Source organism: Xyrauchen texanus, chromosome 9 (genome assembly GCF_025860055.1).
Source record: "Xyrauchen texanus isolate HMW12.3.18 chromosome 9, RBS_HiC_50CHRs, whole genome shotgun sequence".
NCBI lineage: Eukaryota > Metazoa > Chordata > Actinopteri > Cypriniformes > Catostomidae > Xyrauchen > Xyrauchen texanus.
Genome location: NC_068284.1, coordinates 35,608,271 through 35,626,828, shown reverse-complemented (window position 1 = coordinate 35,626,828; position 18,558 = coordinate 35,608,271). Strand labels below are relative to the sequence as shown.

The window sequence follows — 18,558 nt, the reverse complement described above, 5'->3', positions numbered from 1 at the left end:
TATTACGGATGCTCCGATCAGGACTTTTACAGCCGATACCGGTCACCGATCTTCTTGTCACCTGATCGGCCGATACTCAATCATTTCACCTTTTGTCAGGATATCTGATATAACTGGCTATATGTGAGCTTTCTGCACACTGTCACTATTAATTTAATTTTGTTCTTCCGAGTAATATCACTTTGCAATGTTTTTGCTGACAAAAACAGTTTAAAAAGTTTAAAAAGCTTATTAAAAAAGCGTTTTATAAAAATACTTTAAATCAAGTATAGGCTAACAAAATCTTATCTATATTAAGGTAATATAGTAAGATAAATAGCTTTGTGTCAAACTGAATACCCTGCTAACTCATAGGTGCAATTACACTTAATGTGATATTTCTGGCTATTGATTTGTTGTCATTATTTCATATAATTATTATTATTCCTTGTTTTATTTTTGCATTATTTTTATACACATATATTTTTATTATTTTTTTATTCAGATATTTGCATTATATTTAATACATTATATTGTGGTATCTTAATATTGCATAAAGAAACATTATATTAATACATTCCTTCCCTGCTTTTTCATTTGTTGGATGATTGTATTAATAGTTAATTTTTCAATTGTTGCTGCTTGAACTTTAATGAGGGGATCATGCACTCTCTCATGAGGGCAAAAGATGATAGTAAAGCAGAGAAAGAGCGCATGTTTCTGGACTCGGGAGATATTTAATAAAAATGTTTGAATTACACCACATCTTGTAACTCGCGTTATTACTGAGAAACCTATGACCGGCAGAGATTGAGAAGCTGCCGCCATGAACGATAAGGGCCGTTTCACAGCTCGTGCTGTTTTCCCTTTGCCTTGTCGTGTGTGAAACACCATATTAACAGTAAGATACAAAAGCTTTTCATATTCACCATAGCTCTCCCACTGCATCATTCTTAACTGCTGAATCAAGTTTGTTGTCTTACAACACTATGCCATCATTCCCCACACTTCATGATGCCATGTTGCTGAAGTGTTAAAGGAGCCGCACGTCTTTTGCAACACGAGTGATCGGTTTATGCGATCTGCCAAATTACTGATCACCGATCGAGTCATAGGATGTGAATATCAAATATTATTACTAAACATATTATATGAATCCCATAGTATTCTTTGAAGTAATTTACAGTGTCATATGAATCCCTTGGTATTTAAATATGATAATTCAAACAATATCATAGTTTGTATCAAAGTACCATAGTAATACCACCTGATACAATTACTAAACTGTTGTTCCACAACAGCACTTTTAGGAGAGGAGAGGAGAGGAGACTGGACTGCCTCACAAACATTCATCTGGTAGCCTCCAGCACACTGGCACAGGTGTTCAGACAGGGACAATCCAGCTCCAAACATGAGTAATGAGCACACAGGGGGAGTGTGTATAGGGACATAACACACACAAGCACTGAGACTGCAACACACACATTTGTGCTGTTTTCGTATTCCTGTTGTCTCTGGGGCGATGCTGGTGAGAGTCACAGCAGATCCCTGCGGGTTAACCCTGAGGTACAGCAGCCAGTGAATATTTACCAAAACAGAAAGTCTGAGCCAGAATTAGTTGGATTAGAAAGAAAAACAATACTAAAACTTTCATATACAACCATTGGTAACCTAAGCCTTGTTACAGAGTTGTTCTACACACCCTGATGAATTTCCATTCTGGTACAGGCAGGTTTAATATTAATAGTGCTAGTCTGAAAGATAAGCACTACTGATCTCTTTTTAAACAGAGTTGTAACCACAACCTTATTGCAAGGTTGTTCTATGCAGATCTTTTGTGGCATAAATGACAAAAAAATTAATGAAACCAGTTGTTTGACATGAAAACAGTGTGACCATATCCGAGTCCCATGGACAGCAGTGAGGAAATAAAGGGTACCTGTGATCCAAAAGAGAGTGGCATGGCAACAGATTATTCCAAAATTCAATTAGGCCTGTGCTCTTTTTCCCCGCAAGCCTTGCACACAACGCTTTCGCTGAGGAGAGGAGGAGGAAAAGAGGGCTTTGGAGAGATAATGACTCAGACTGTAGAAAGACAGGCGAGTTAGAAAGAAGCTCTGTGTCAGCACCAAAAACCTTCATGCCAAGCAGCACTGAAAAGCATCAGCAACGCCTGTAAGAGGAGCAGCTGGTCTTAAGTTCATGAAGTGCAGCTCACTTTGCCCCTTACAGACAAAGTAAGATCAAAAGGAAGCAAAGAGGATGTCAGGCACCTCATCAAAGTCCTTTACAACATTTCTGTACGGTTAAATTTAGTGAAGCTGTGGACACAATGAGCCTTTATGCTCAAGTGGAAAACAGTGGTTTGAAACCTGACGTCTTCTCCATTTCACCTCCTTTCCACTCTCTCTACTATGTATATAAACAAAAAATTATTATTTCTGTTGCTTCACAAGTATAGTCTTATTTAAAAGTGATCCATAAGACTCCAGAGGTTTAAACCCATGTGTTCAGAAGCAATATGATATGTGTGGGTGAGAAACAGTTCAATATTTATGACCGGTTAGTTGACAGGGCTTCACCAGATTTGCAATGAGGAAAAAAATCTAATGTAACTGGAATTTTTTTTTTTTTAATTACTATTGCATAGGGTAAAACAAATATAATCTTATAATAATTCAGTATCTATCCACAGTTGACAACACAGATTCAGCTTTTACTGGTAAGAAAAAGAAATAATTGAATTAGCCTAAATATAATAATAATAAAAAGAATTGTATTATTATAAAAGGATAAATAACTGTATGAACTATACAAGGCATATTTTAAATATGAAAAATGTAAATGGAATAGGGTTACATTTAAAATTGACCTTTCATTTACTCTTTGTGCACTTCTAGTTTAAACCCCGCCCACATCCTGTAATATCACAGATACAGATAATGTTGCCATAGAAACATGTACAGACACAGAAAATGGCATCGCTGCACACCCCTAGTCATTATGATGTTCTCATCACCGCAATGTAAAAAGAGATATTATTTCAACGGTGTAGTATTTATACAACAAAGTAGTATTACCTTGGTACTACCTTTCATATTTGCCTTTTATTTTACTGTGTAACAGTAATGAGAATTATAATTGAAAACAATGGGAATAGTAAAAGTAAAGGTCCAAATATATTACAGTAATGCTTACATGTCCAGAAAATTGTCACCATGCAAAAAAACTAAAAAAAAAATCTTAATGGTTCTTTAAGCCCCATCCTAAATGTGGGCTTTATTCACATTATGTAAAATATACTTTCAAATTTTTTATTGATTTGGGGTTAAACCAGGACATTTGACAGGTTTCATGTGAATCAATTGGCTATGCTGGTCCACCAGCCAGACCAGGCCCAAACTAGCATAAGCCAGCCTAAACCAGCATGGAAGTTCATATGTCTTTTCAGCAGATGAGCATCTAGCACTGCAAAGTTATTTGCTCATGGGTCATTGAGTTATAAACAGAATTGTGTTCCTCATTAAATGTCCTTTATGTCCCAACATAAATATTACTGTCTATCTGTCCCTCCAGTTCAAACAGGTAATAAGTCCAAATAATATTGGAGAGTGATGGTCAATGTCTTGCTCTGACACACATTGTGATGGTGGGTAAAGGCCATGTAAGGTTAGCAATAACTCAAGCCTGGCATCTGTAAGGGGTCCAGAGGATTCATTGAGCCATTCTCCGTATTTCACCAACAGAGATCATCAGCCTCTGTTGGGACTGTCACTCTCTGTGACTTACGACCCTTCAGCCAAGCCCTAGGCATCACTCGATTGCTTTAGATCTCTCTCTGTTTTAGCTCATGCGTTCCATAAAAATTAGGAGAATGTTTTGGAGTCGTCAGGAAAAAGAAGGCACACAACGGCAGATGTGACAGAATGTTAGCCTCAGTCACTCACTTACTTTTTATTTTATGAATAAATGATGAATTGAAAGTGAATGGTGATAAGATTGATCTTTTACTCAATGTGGCAACTGTCTACAATTCAAGACAATCACTTGCTTATGAAACAAAATTTTGTGCTATGCAACTACACAGTTTTGGGATTAGCCATTGGCTGGTACATTTTCAGATTTCACTCACCAGTGATTTAGTATATTGGCAAAGTACTTTAGCACCAAAATTCTTTCACTGCGCGTTGAGAGTAAAAGTTTGATTTGGCTCATTCTGTGTTATGCTTATCCAAAGACGAGATCCACCCAATCCATTTGTCAGTGAATACTATTTTTTTTATAGCCTTTCTGCTCTTTACAGTCAATTGTTGATCAACAACAACAAAAAATAAACATTTAATTCCAATTTCAGCCACTTTCTTGGACTCCACTTTCTTTAATGTGCACTCAGCTGAAACACCTCTGTCAGAAGCTCCCTGAACTGCTGTTATTTTTTAAAGAGATAGTATCATTTTAACTTGTGTTCTACAAATCAGAATTCATTTAAATAGTGCAAAGAACACAACAAAACTAGCAACGCAAATAAAAGCTGAAAACACAGAAATAAGCCACAATACAACAAAATTAATCCAGGTTTAAATCACATTATATTAGGTGTCTTTAACTACTATGTACTTAAGTATTTCATATAATGTACTTATTATATACATAAGTGTTGCTGCATTTTAAATTTAAAAGTACCTGCATTTAATTTCATTTGTAGTTACACTGATAACCTTACCTCTAACTCTAAATCTAACCCTAGCCCAACCCAAAACCTAACTCAGACCCCTAACCCTCCTTCTAAACCTACCCATACCTTAAATTCAGTAGCAGCAAATATTAATCTTGTGAGAATATTGCTTGCCTGGGCCCCCATAATAATATATCAATATTAACCAGAATCAAATTTAATCAAAATCGAATCGAATGAAGAGCTTGTATTTGTGGTTTTCTCCCATTTTCTGCCCAATTTTGAATGCCCAAATCCTAATGCACTCTAGGACCTCGTGGTGGCATAGTGACTCCCCTCAATCCGGGTGGCGGAGGACAAATTTCAGTTGCCTCCGTGTCTGAAACAGTCAATCCACACATCTTTTCACGTGGCTTGTTGAGCGCATTGCCACGAAGACCTAGCCCATGTGGAGGTGCTATTCTCTGCGGCATCCACGCACAATTCACTGAGTGCTCCATCGAGAGCGAGAACCACATTATAACCCAGCATGACTCTACCCACCCTATCAACTGGGCCAATTGGTTGCTTAAGAAGCCTGACTGGAGTCAGAACGAATAGTTATACTACCAGTAACTCTTTTATTTGCTCATCAAATAAGTCCAATTTAATTGGCATTTGGCACTTGTGGAGTACTTATTTTGGATTCTGGCTGAGATCTCTCTAAAAACCCCTTCTTACTCTCACAAAAACTGCCACACAGTAAATACAACACCAAAATACAAAGAAAAGAACAAAGAGTGTGATGGAAAGGGGGAACAAAGTTGAGGGGTTTGGAATTGTTAGTGAATGTTCTGAGGGCAAGAATGAAAGGGCTGACTGACAGCTCCATTTTCGGCTCAGATGCTGAGAATTTCCCCCATTTTTTTCCTTTAATCTTTTCGTCCCTTTCTTCCTCTTTATTTCTGTTCATCTGATGAAGTAGACCATATTTTAACAGGCACAGTTAAAGTGAATCAAGTGTATCACTGCAGGCGAGAGGGAAAGATAATGCCTTTAACTGCGAGACGCACCATGAAAATTAATAACTACTTTCATGAGGACAAGCTTCCACTTCCTTTTCTCTCTGGGCATCTCTGTTCCCACCTGTAGTACCTCACTCTGCCTCAAAACAAACAGGTGGGGCCAAATCAGTAATATTTTGATTAATATACCATATGCCATAATTTTCCAGCAAAAGTGTATTAAAGAAATACACCCATAAATGTAAATTCTGTCATTATTTATGTACCCTCATATTGTTCCAAACCTGTATAAGACTTTCTTTATAGCATGGAACACAAAAAATATGACAGCCTCGGTCACCATTCACTTTCTTTGTATGAAAAAAGTTGCAATTAAAGTCAATGGGGACTGAGACTAACATACTGTGTAACTGCCACTTTGTGTTCCTCAAAATAAAATAAAATAAATTAAAAAGTCATACAGGTTTTAGTCTTGTATACAATATTTTTGTTTTGCTTTTTCATGTTTTATGAACAATATAAATTGATCTTTTTCTGACATGCACTGGCAGCCGAAAGTTTGGAATAATGTACAGATTTTGCTGTTTCGGAAGGAAATTGGTACTCTAATTCACCAAAGTGGCATTCCACTGATCACAATGTATAGTCAGGACATTACTAATGTCTCATTTTTGTTCAAATCTAGACAGGCCCCATTTCCAGCAGCCATCACTCCAACACCTTATCCTTGAGTAATCATGCTAAATTGCTAATTTGGTTCAAGAAAATCACTTGCCATTACATCAAACACTGCTGAAAGCTATTTGATTCGTTAAATAAAGCTTAATATTGTCTTTGTGTTTGTTTTGAGTTGCCACAGTCTATGTCTTTAGGTCAATAGTTGGTCCAAAATGGCAACAACAAAAAAAACAGTGAATGCACAACACATCAAACTTTTAGACGGATGGGCTACAACAGCAGAAGACCACACAGGGAACCATGGTGTTCTTGACAAATTGCTCAGTGAGTGTAAATTTAACATATATATATATATATATATTTATAGTATATATGTAAAAATATGTGCCCCCTTGCAACAAATCCCAAATCAAAGTTACGAAACCCTTAGTTACAATTGTAAGTGTATTATCACAAAGGGTTTTCTTAACTTTTTCTTAAAGAAATTTGTTGCAACTGGTCTGACTGGGCCTCCAGAATAAAATATTTATTGTTGAGTTCAAAGATGTATCATATACAACACACACACACACACACACACATCATGCAGCCAAATACAGCCACTCCCACTCTGGTTGTGCCTTTGTTGCATGGCATAGCATTTTTATTCGTGCAGCAGTGGCAAGAGGCCCGTGGCATGCACTATTGATTTCAGCTTCAGTCAGCACAGTCATCTGACAGGCGCCAAACGTATGAAAACACTCAGATGGATAGTGGCTGTCTCTTTTTCATCTCTCTTTATGCCAGTGTGCTCTCAGCTCTCTCTCTCTCTCTCTCTCCCCAAAATCCTACAGCTTCTCACACATCCACACACACACATCTAGCGAAATACATACAGAGACATCACACCTGCATTAATATTTTACGCTGATGTGTGCAGATCCTAGCTGTAATTAAAACTACCCGGCAAAATGAATTCACATTATCTCTGTTTGAGTCCCAACAGTCACCGCTTGTGTGTTTGTTTGAGAGAGAGGAAAGATCACGAGCCACGCACCCCGCCGCTGTGCTTTTCCACCTGGGAGAAAGGAGGGGCGGTACTGCAGCTGCTCCTATCATAAACAAACACCTGCAGTTTGACAGCCCGGGTGTCTCCTCCACCCAACAACATTAACATCCTCCTTAGTCATTTATGAGTCAAAGATAAAACTCCAACCTCTTTCAGAGCATCCAAACAACACAAAGGGCAGCACCTGCGTCTCACGTTCCCTCTGCGAGATACAAGAATCTCCAGCAACTGCTCAATTATAAGAAGCTCTGTGGGTATTAGATCGGCATGGCGCTTAGATCCTATCCACACAAATGGGGGGATCAAATGTTTGATTGTTACTGTATGTAATGGTTTATTTTCAGGGTAGAAATGGCTGTTTTTCTCTCTCTGTCACTGTCAACTGTAAGAAAGGAAAAGGACATTTTGTGAAAGCATATCCACCACAGTTTGCTAGCCATGCAAACAGTGACATAACCTCTGAAGAAATGCTGTGGGTGAGCTGAGATTTCCCACTGCTTAGTTTCACAGAAACCATTCATAACATCTCCAGGATTAACAATAAAACCGAAATTATGGCTGTCAGTTGATTAAAATGTTTAATCACTTTTGATCTTTTGTTTGTTTTACAGAAATAAATCAAAAGAATAGGGCTTTGTGTAAATATTAATAATTAATAATTAATATTTCAATAATAAAACAACAATTTCCACACTAAGTTTTATTAAAAAATATATATATTTTACATAATTTAGCATTTAGTGCTAAACAGTGTTAGGTCACGTCCACACTTCCACACGTATAGTTCCACACGTCCATGCATCCGCACATATAGGTCCCCATGATTTCAGCATTGCCTTTCATTGAATCATGGAATCCAATCATAAAAACAGAATTAACTATAAAACAAGGAATTTGAAAATGTTGATATGAAACTAATGTATATATGCACAATTAATCAAATAAAAATGGTGATTTGCCCTAGTATGATGATTAAACCACAAAAGGCTGAGACTGCATTAAACAAATAGCCTATACGGTCTGCATGAGCTGCATGCTTCCACTGTAAGTGAATGTGAGAAACCACTGCTTATACACTAACCGCATCATTAACATCACGTGCGCTCTGTGTGTGTTAATGACAAAGAGTAGGGACGTCCCGATACTGGTATCAGTATTGGGCAGTGGCAATTTCTCAGGGCCAGCAAAGCTTTCTCTGCTTTCTTTTTCATCCTTTCAGTCTCATTGACTGTATTTTCAGTCGCTTTCCACTCCTAATTAATCTACAAAGGAATACCTAAAAAGTAAAAAAATTATCCAATCACAATTTATTCCTCAATGCTTACAAGCAAAGTGTGACAACTGTTTCTCAAATCGCATGCCCGAAGCCATGCTCCATAGCCACAGCAGCGTGTGAGTCTGAGCTCCACCCCGTCAGGCCTTCAGAATTTCCACAGAATCCATCAACAGTGTAAGTGAATATGCATCTAAAGTCAGATTGTCAGATTCATCAACCAATCAGATTGATTTATTTGTTCTTGTGGTGTAGTTTTTAAGATATGTCCCATTTCAGGCCTTCTAGCTGGCCTTAAGTGACGCAATCACACTTTAAGTGATGTACATATTTTAAAGCGAAGAGCGCTAGATCTTGCTGACGAGTCGGCTGTCATCACTGCTGGTGTTGCCATTGAGAAAGATGTTCTGAGGGACTGTTTTTCACTTCAAGCAAATTAATAAGTGCTTTTTGCATTGTTATAGCAACAGCTGGAGTTTTCTAAGAGTAAATTAGGCTGCTTGAAAAGTAACCATGTACCCTGACGAAACAAAATTTATTGCAAGCTAAATTTGAACCCTCGCAAATATTATTAGAGAGCTTTTACTTTGTATTAGACCTCCTTGGTTCTGGCTTTCGTGTGTGGACGTGTTTTTAACATTTCAACTGGTATTAATAGTTGACTGCCACGTAATGTATGATTGGCATACGGTGTCTTATTTATTGTGAAACTGTGTTTTCTTAATGGCATAAATCGCCCTGAAGGCCTAGGCTTAAAATGCACAGGCCACGGCTGGTATTGGGTCAGATACAGAGCTCATGTACTGGTATTCGTACTCTTAAAAATGCTCCGATAACAAAAACAGATACCATCTGACATACGACTGTCATTACGTAAACATTCAGCGCACAAATTAAAATCAAAAATTGCATTTAATGATAGAAATATATAGTTTAATCTATATATTTATTTATAGTTTAAACTATATTTATATTTATAGTTTAACTGGAACTAACTGTTGTATAGGGAAAACACCATCATGAGCATCTAGCAGAGCAAATTCACTTTGTAGCCCAAGGCCAAACAGACTACATACTTATGTAATTAAATAGCAGCCTTTGTGGTTTAATAATCACTTTCAGTGACTAGTGACCTGCTCTTCCGGAGTGGGAAGCTCAGAGGGAATGTCAGAGCTCATTGGTTATAACAACACAGAAACACATCAAAATAATAGCTCAGCCAAAATAAAAGCTCAATTTAAATGAAAAAGTATGAGAGAAATGTAATATTCACTGTTATGCTACTACTACTAACTAATAATAATAATTCAATAGTAATTGTATTATATTTAAACAATATCTTACATCTGTGATGCTCTATAGTGCATCACTTTATTATTTTAGATTGTACTGTGAGGTTCTGAATAAAAGCACTTCATTTGATAAAAACAAAATAACAACATGTTGAAAATGAATTGTTATACTTTTTCATGTTTTAAATTTATATATTTATTTAAAACCATTTTGATGATAAAATTTAAATAAACTGTTGATATGCAGTTCAGGAGAAAAAAATAAGATACTCTGTATCGACAAGTACCAAAAAACTGTACTCGTACTTGGTCTCAAAAAAATAGTATTGGGGCACCCCTAACAAAGAGCAGATCACTTTGTTCACTGTGAATTGCATAGAACATGCAAACAATATATTTATATAATTAAATCATAGCCTTTTGCGGTTTATTAATAAGCACATTAGCCCATATAGCAAACTGCTTTTCCGGAGGTGAGAAGTGAAGCCATCAAAAACATCAGATTTTCTGCCAAAAGCTCAATTTAACTGCACTAGGTGTGTGAAATTGAAAAAAAAAATGCTACAGAAATATATTGTAATATTCCATGTAGTAGTAGTAATGATAATAATAATATATCAATAATAATGACACTATTTTTAAGCAATATCTCAAGCAAGAATTTCATCACTCTTTTAATTGATACTGTGATGCTCTACTGTGCAGCACTGTATTTGACAAAAATAACAATAATCATAATAATAATAATAATAAATAATAATAATAACAAATAATAATTGTTAACCTATTTTGGGTATAGGATTGTGCTGTGAGGATCAGTATTGACACTCTTCATTTAATAAAAAATAATGCAATGATATGTTGAAAAGTAATTTTTCTGTTTTCATTCAATTAAAATTATTATTTTTTTTTATATAAAATGTAATTCAACTTTAAACACAGAATTCAGAGAAATTAAAATGGAAAACACAGAATTTAGGTGGACAACATTTACGCATTTCATAGGGTCCTACAATTATACATATAAGGCTGACAGCCATACTTCCGAGAAACCCTGCGCTAGATGAGCAGTTGCCATTTAAAATTAATGTGAATCCTAATGTTAGCTTTCTCCAGGCATTTTAGAGCTCCTTGGACGTGGCCTTAAACTTTAGATTCGGAATCAATCAGTTCCAATCAGCTCCAAAGATTCAAATCAGTTTTGGACAAGAAGTAAATGTGTTAAAGCAGGGGTGCCCACACTTTTTTGTGTGATGATCTACTTTTAAATGACCAACTCAATAAGATCTACAAACTAAAAAACACAGTTTTATTTAAAATAAGAAAATGCTTGTTGGGACTACTGTGTGTATCCACATGAATTCATCTTCTAATTAATAAAAAAATATATAATAATGTTCAACGTTGATATCATTCAGTTTTAAAACTAAACCCAAAACACCTACAGCACAATAGATTACAATAGCCAGGGCATTTACCTTATTCTGATAACTTGCACTGAATGGAATCAGACAGTAGCATCGAAATTTCGCGCTCTGTTCTCAGAAGTCCTTGGAAGGCGCGTATGCGCAAACCTAGTTGTCATGGCAACTGAATAAACAAAACCTCGCCTGGTCAATATATACTGGTCAAGTGCAAGTCAGACAGAAACTAAAAGAAGGAAAGACATTATATTTATTTGTATTAAAATTTAACGAAAGTACATTTCAATTTTGTGCGATCTACCAGCATTGCCTTTGCGATCGACGTATTGGGCACCCCTGTGTTAAAGGCTTAAAAAAAATTACAGCGTTAAACATATATTAATCGCAGATGTTAATATGTTAACTTTAATATCACAAACAAATTACACCAAAATAACGTGAACAACAAGTTTACGAATAAGAAGTATGCCATGACCTAGCACACTGCAAACTTCTGCTCTATGTTGCAAATCTTGGCTGTATTCAGCAAGATTATCAAAGCGTGGCCTTTCTGATCTGGACCTTCGCAGGGAGTCCTGGTTGTTTACAGTATCCAGCTTAGAGTTCTATTAAAACTACTGATTGGCTCTTTCTCTCGCCAGTTATGTCACCACGGAAGGTCAGAGAGACCATTTCTGTGGATCAAGCTGAAAAGATGAGACGTGATGCATGCTGCCTTTTTCTAAGGTGCTGAGGGAGCTGCCATGAGCTACCAGGAGTTTGCAGCATGATCCAATCATCGCAGGTCATCAAACAATGCTTTTACTCCAAGTTGTACAAATGGCAAGCTGACTGAGACCAGGTTTGGGTCCAAATTAATGAAACATGGGGTATGGTGCTGCCCTACAACAGCAAAAGGTCAGAGCAGCATATACTGAGGAGATGTTGCCCTAAAAAAAGTGCTATGGAAAGGTGTACTTAGAGGAGGACATGAACACAGTCTTTCTAGCAAGTCAGTCCACTGGCAGACATCTTTGGAATGCTCTCGGGCCATTTTTCTCAGGTCATTTTTCTATGTAAATAAGCGGCATACAAGAACAGCTCATATCTACTTGAATGGGGGAACACCGAAATCTCGACAACGGTTGGTCAAGATTACGATCAAAGAACATATTTCAAATCAGCGTTAAAATTGCCAATATTGGAATCATAAATTGTGCTTTACCTCAGATTACGCTAAAAACATGTTCTCAGCTTGTTTAGCTAATGCACATGTGCATTCTCAAATTGATTGACAGGTGATGTCAGTATCTAAGGTGACTGGCTCTTTTACCTGTAAGGTGGGAATTCTGGCTGTAAGTTGGGACTTCCTTTCTACATCCAATTACTGTTGGGCATTCCAATTTCTTCTGTTCATTGTAATAGAAGTGGTCCGTCTCTGCTAAATAGTTGCTGTTGATTCAATGCTCAGTTTCAATGCAGTTCTTTTCAGAACAGCACATTAAGTAGAGCACAAAAACCTGAGGTCAGTAAGTGACAGAGCTGCAAGGGCTAGACAATATGTATTGTTTAATAATAGCATGGCGTGGATGTTTCAGGCAATTCTTGTGTTTTCAAAACACTGGCCGAAAATGTTCAAAGAGATGGAGGACATGATTCCTACACAATGCCTTCTGACTATGCTACATTCAATCTCTCACCCAACAACAGTTCTGTCTCGCGGTCTACTGGAAGTAATCCATCTTGTAGTGCACCATTGTAAACACATTCGCTTGCATTCTTTTCTAAGAAAAGATATGCATCATACAGAGGAAGTGTCATGAGTCTTAACACGCTAACATGTGGACATGCACACTCTCACATGCTCACACACATTCCCATTCACCATGGGCACTCTGTTCACCCATGGCCAGTGGTTAGCTCACCAACACCCAGTGCAGGCAATTAGAAGGAAAGCTGGAGGACAATGTCCCAGAATCCCTTTCTCTCTTCCCCAAGAGGGAGCCGAAGCAGTGTAATTGAGACTGAATCCGAGAGACTAGCCCATTTCTCAGAAACGGTCCTAAAATGCAAGGAAGGTTCTCAGTGCTCCAACACCAGCACCAGGCTCATAACACCAGCCAATCAGTCACACTGAGGACAGAAAATATGGTATATTTCTGTACAGGAGTGTGTCCACAGGTGTCCCTATTCGTGCATGTACTGTACCTTTACATTTGTGCACATGTGTGTAACTTCACAGTCCATGTTTAGGATGGAAAATTATATTTATTTAGTTATTCAAGGTGTAACTCTCTAAGTAATTCAACATTCGTACATTCAACAGCTTAGAGAAGCATATCAAATCATGTCTGTATAAGGTCAGAAACATACCTTACAAAAGTATCCTTGGCCTGATGCGAGTGCTTGACCAACACATTGTCAACGCGCAGTCCGGTTAAACATACATTCCGTGCATTCTTGCACTGCTGTGGCGGTGTAAAACAAGGGGTAAAACAAGGGGACAACAGAGTAACTTTTAAATGTTTGTGCAATTAAAGATATTTTTTTATTATTCAGGCAAGTTGCTATAGAGGTCTGCTACCCGACTCAAGCACGATGAAACCCAACAACTTTGTTTGCAGTTTGGGTTTGTAATTAATGAAAAATGTCCCGGGCCAACATATGAGTTAGGTGCTGTTCACACCTAATGTGTTTTTGCCTGCATCTGAGCTGATTTTCAATAGTTTTTCTTTGTAAACAAGCAGTGGAAAGAATATTTTTTATTCTGTTGCTGTGGAAACATACAGTAGCCCATTACTTTTTCATGTGTATAATAATGTGTGTGCATACTTGTTCTGAACTTGTGATTGAGGCTGTTTGAGCATGTGTGGATCTGAGTGGAACTGTGTCTGTTTAAGTTTGTGTATAAGTGTGTGGCTGAGCATGCAGTGTTATTCCTGTGCAGATTGGCCAGGGCTGACCCCTGGGAGAGACTGGTGCCATCTGACCAGCTGGCGAGAGAGCTCCACTAACAGGGCCCATCTCACCTCCAATTCAGCTCTTTCCTGTTGTCCCCTCCCTTCCTTTTTCCCCCATCCTTCCCTGCCACTCATCACACCAACGCTAATGATGCATGTTGGGTAATTAACATTTAAATTAAGATTCGCATTTGCACGGCATTCTGGCTTGAAGATCGGCATGCTCCTTGAGAAACCACATTAAGACAAAAGAGACAAGAAGAAAGATAGACCTCTTGAAACAAAAGACAAAAGAATGTTTTCGAGCACTTAGTAGAGTGTTTTCAATGCTCCTCCATGCTTTCCGAACAACAGAAGTGATTCAAAAGAGCTTTGCCTTTGCTTTCCCCAAGCTTTATGTTCTTAGGTCACATGACAAAATCCTAAGTTATGCATCTATTCCAGATCAGCAACCCAATTTATTTGGCTCTGGGATAAGGCTGTGCTTTCTCTGAAAAGGCCAACATAAATCCCAGCCTGCTTTTACAGACCTACCCTTATGTCACTGCTGTCTTTGTTTTATTCCTTTACTTTTGTGAACTCCAGCATGCTAATGCAAAACTCTACCTCTAAGTCTCTAAGGTTTAGAAATACTTTCCATCTATGACACAGTAACACATGGCATTGCCAACAATAAACCAAGCTTTATGTTCTCTGACATTTTGTTGGTAACAATGGTCAATCTCTAAATGTTACTAGATCCAGGGCACAATACAACTAAAACATTGTAGAGCTCATCAAAGCACTTTAAACTCAATAAGCAGTCTAATAGTAGTCTAATTCAATTAAATTAATATGTCTAAAATAAACTGTTTTGCAATAATGAGTTCAAGATTAAAATGGCCTTCTGATGTCATTTTGATAAAGTCCTTGTGGCATGGGGGGTGTGGTCATGTGTCGGTCTACGGGAGAGAGAGAGTAGTAAGGCTCTTCACCTGGTTTACAATGACCTTTTACACCAGTCTCTCGTTATAGTGATGGCAGAGGGTATTAAGTATTAAGAGCCACGCCACAGCATCAGAGGAGAGAGACAGAGAGCACCGCAGACTGACACATGACCATGCCTCCCATGCCACAGTCCTTCTCACTTTTTTTTTTAGAGTGGTAAGAGTTTTGAAGGCCATCTGGAAGAAATCACAAGTTTGTGGTTTGGGCTGTCATGATTATAAAAAATGACTGATGATTAATTGTCAAACAAATAATTGAGATTATGATGATTAAATTGTCTGTTCAGGGCTTTGACAATTATTTGTCTCTTTTAGGACATTCACGATTAATTGTCATATAAATGGTCATATATCTTGGTCAAGTATTTAACTTCAAATATAATAATCAAATAATAAAATAGGGGTATATGATTTCCTTTTAAGGCTTAAAAACTATATGAATGACTTGAAAAATAATGTTTTAAATATTGAAATATTTCTAAATACTTAAAATGTGTCTCTCTTTTTGGTCATCTTTATTTTTTGTCAGTTTTAACATTTACAAAATTTTATTTTAACAAAAACATGATCTAATATAAATATTTTTTTATATATATTTATATTATATAATTTTTTTTTTTATATTATATTATGCAATAAAAAATTTTTTGGCTGTAGTGAAAGTCGTAAGAATTCAAAAGAGTGCAGTCGCACGATATCATAAATAATAGCCAAATTTAGAAAAGTTGTACGAATCCTGACAATTTCGCCATAAGAGTGTGTTGCAAATAACTGTGCTCAGACGGTTATTTAATAATCGTGACAGGCCTACTTGTGGTTGTTTTTCAGCTGTCAAACCTTGGAAGCACTTAAGTGTTGAGTCATATTGTGGATATGAGCTTAAATTTTTGGACTGGTAGAGGATGGCATTAATAACACAAAGGTCATCGGTTTGTGTTCCTGGGAACACAGGATACTGGCTATTCTATTCTGTTCCATGGCCTTGCTCACTTTGTGAGGCTCTTCGTGCATAAAGCTTAATTTTCAACTTTTTCATCATGTTCAAAATGTTATGGTGTGCTAGAATTCATAAGATTGGAACGCAAATATTCAAGGTTCCTATTCCCTGATTCACTAATCTGTTACACTGAAAGTGTCCAATCTAAACCAGTGAATTACCTCTAAGGAAAGTAATCCAGGGCACGCAGGTAGGCCCACTGACAGACATTCCACATGTGCACTAACGAATAATTGAACGTTCCATATTCATCACTGCCCCGGAGACATCACTTATCTCAATGTTTGTGCTCCTACAAACATATTACAGCTTTACTATGGCAGCTATGGCAAATCTCTGGCTTTATATGCTCTTGAAGTTTTAAGGACTATGCAGTCATTGAACGCCTCATAGAGCTTTATGGAGGAGATTAAACAGGAACGTAGCTACTATGAGCATCATAAATTAAACTGATCAAGCAGATAGATCAGTAGAAATGTGGCATAAAGGTCAATTAAATATTGATAAGGGAGAAATGCTATATTAAGGAACATACCGAGCAAACTTAAATGTGGACATCACAGACTGTCTTATTACACAAATCATCCCTCTAGTAAAGAAAACACCTACATTGATACCATAATCACTACTTTAATGGGTGTAACATCTGTCACCTTGATGAGATCTCATTTAGCTGTTGATCTCCCTAAAGTATAAAATGAGGGTTCATTTTGCATGTTAAACTCGAATAAAGAAAATGAAAAGGGGTGAAGGACATTTGAAAAACAGTTAGGGAGAAACTTGCACTCAATAAGGGCAGATTCAATTAAATTCAGTGCCAGCCTGATACATATCAAGTCACTGTCACCCTTTATTGTAGGTGTGCAATCTACAAACTGCATGGTGTGATTGTAATTTATCACATTTGATCTAAGACATTGACCTAAGAATAGACTACCCCAGGCGTTCCCTGTCATACCGATCCCAAGTTTTCCGATCTGCCTTACCTTTACCAGCCAGGCTGCTGCACTGCCCGAAGAGCACGAGCAAAAGCATCGGCGTTATCAAGCACATCTTCATGATGAGCCAAACACTTCGACCAGAACGCGATGACCTAATTCTTCCGCTTCTGCTTTCCTTTACTTTAACTAAAAACCCACCACTCTGGGTCTATCTGTCCTTGAGGTGCAGACGGTGAAGTGAAGTCTCGGTATTGAAACTCCCAGCAGCACGAGACGCGGTCCGAGCGCACGCGGGAACACTGTCTGCGTGTCTGTGAGATGCGCGAGGCAGAACCTCAGGATCAGGCTGCTGCTACGTCACTCCCCGAAAGCAATTAATCTTGACAAATGATACGGCATTTATATATACGCGCAGCATTTGGAAAAACATTGTTGGTGAATTTAATCATTCGTATTTTGATGTTGAAACATGATATAGATATTGCTTTGTGTATTTCTATTTTGTTTTTTCTTTTTATACAATTTTCCGTATTCAGCCCAAGATAAACACACAGTATAATATCCAATCATATCCTTCTCATGTATTAATTATTCATTTACTCATTATCTTAATCCAGTGACAAGGGCAACCGCTGCACTTTGCTTATTAAAAATGAATAACAAGAACAAAAGCTTTGTGATGTTTTCTTTTTTCTTTATAGCTCAGAATCAATACATGCTCTGCATTGGCGATGTTTCTAAAAAAAAATAATTATTAATAATAATTCAAAATAACAAGTGTTAATGTTCTTTTGAGATTGACTTTACGTTCTTTATGTTTGGGGTAGCAGATAGCCTATCCCATTGCTGAATGTGTTGAAATAATAATACTATTTTCAAATAATTTTTATAAATATTAAATATGTTGAACAGATATTATTGAAGCAGTATACCTCTGTTTTACTAGAGATGTACTTTTTAGAAAATGTGACTGTTATCTAATATATCTGACCCCAGCATTAATACACTGTAGAGAAACAAACTGAAAGTACTTGTAGGCTACATGTGACAAAGTGTCTACACCAGTCAGGAAATCATTGAATGTGAATATGCATTGCATTTATTCATGTTTTATACTTAGGGCCTCTAGATCCCTTAAACATAAGTAATGGAATATTTTTAAAGGAGGACGGTTGAAGTGTTATCAAGTAAAACACATTTTTTACATAGGTTATCCTAAATGAAGAAAACTCGTGAAGTATCAATCCGACAGTTCAATGTTAAAGGGGTAGTTCACCCAAAAATGAAAATGTTCTCATCATTTACTCACCCTCATGCCATCC

At 37.2% G+C, this 18,558-nt stretch overlaps 1 protein-coding gene across 1 annotated transcript in view; it reads right to left on the bottom strand.

Moving 5' to 3' along the window:
• The window catches only part of LOC127648605 (calsyntenin-2-like), a 366,638-nt gene extending 349,130 nt beyond the window's left edge, over positions 1 to 17,508 (bottom strand). The window contains exon 1 of the mRNA XM_052133275.1: positions 17,282 to 17,508. Within this exon, the coding sequence (XP_051989235.1) occupies positions 17,282 to 17,354 (73 nt within the window). The 5' untranslated portion in view covers positions 17,355 to 17,508. The remainder of the gene's footprint in view (positions 1 to 17,281) is intronic.
• Positions 17,509 to 18,558: the final 1,050 nt, after the last annotated feature.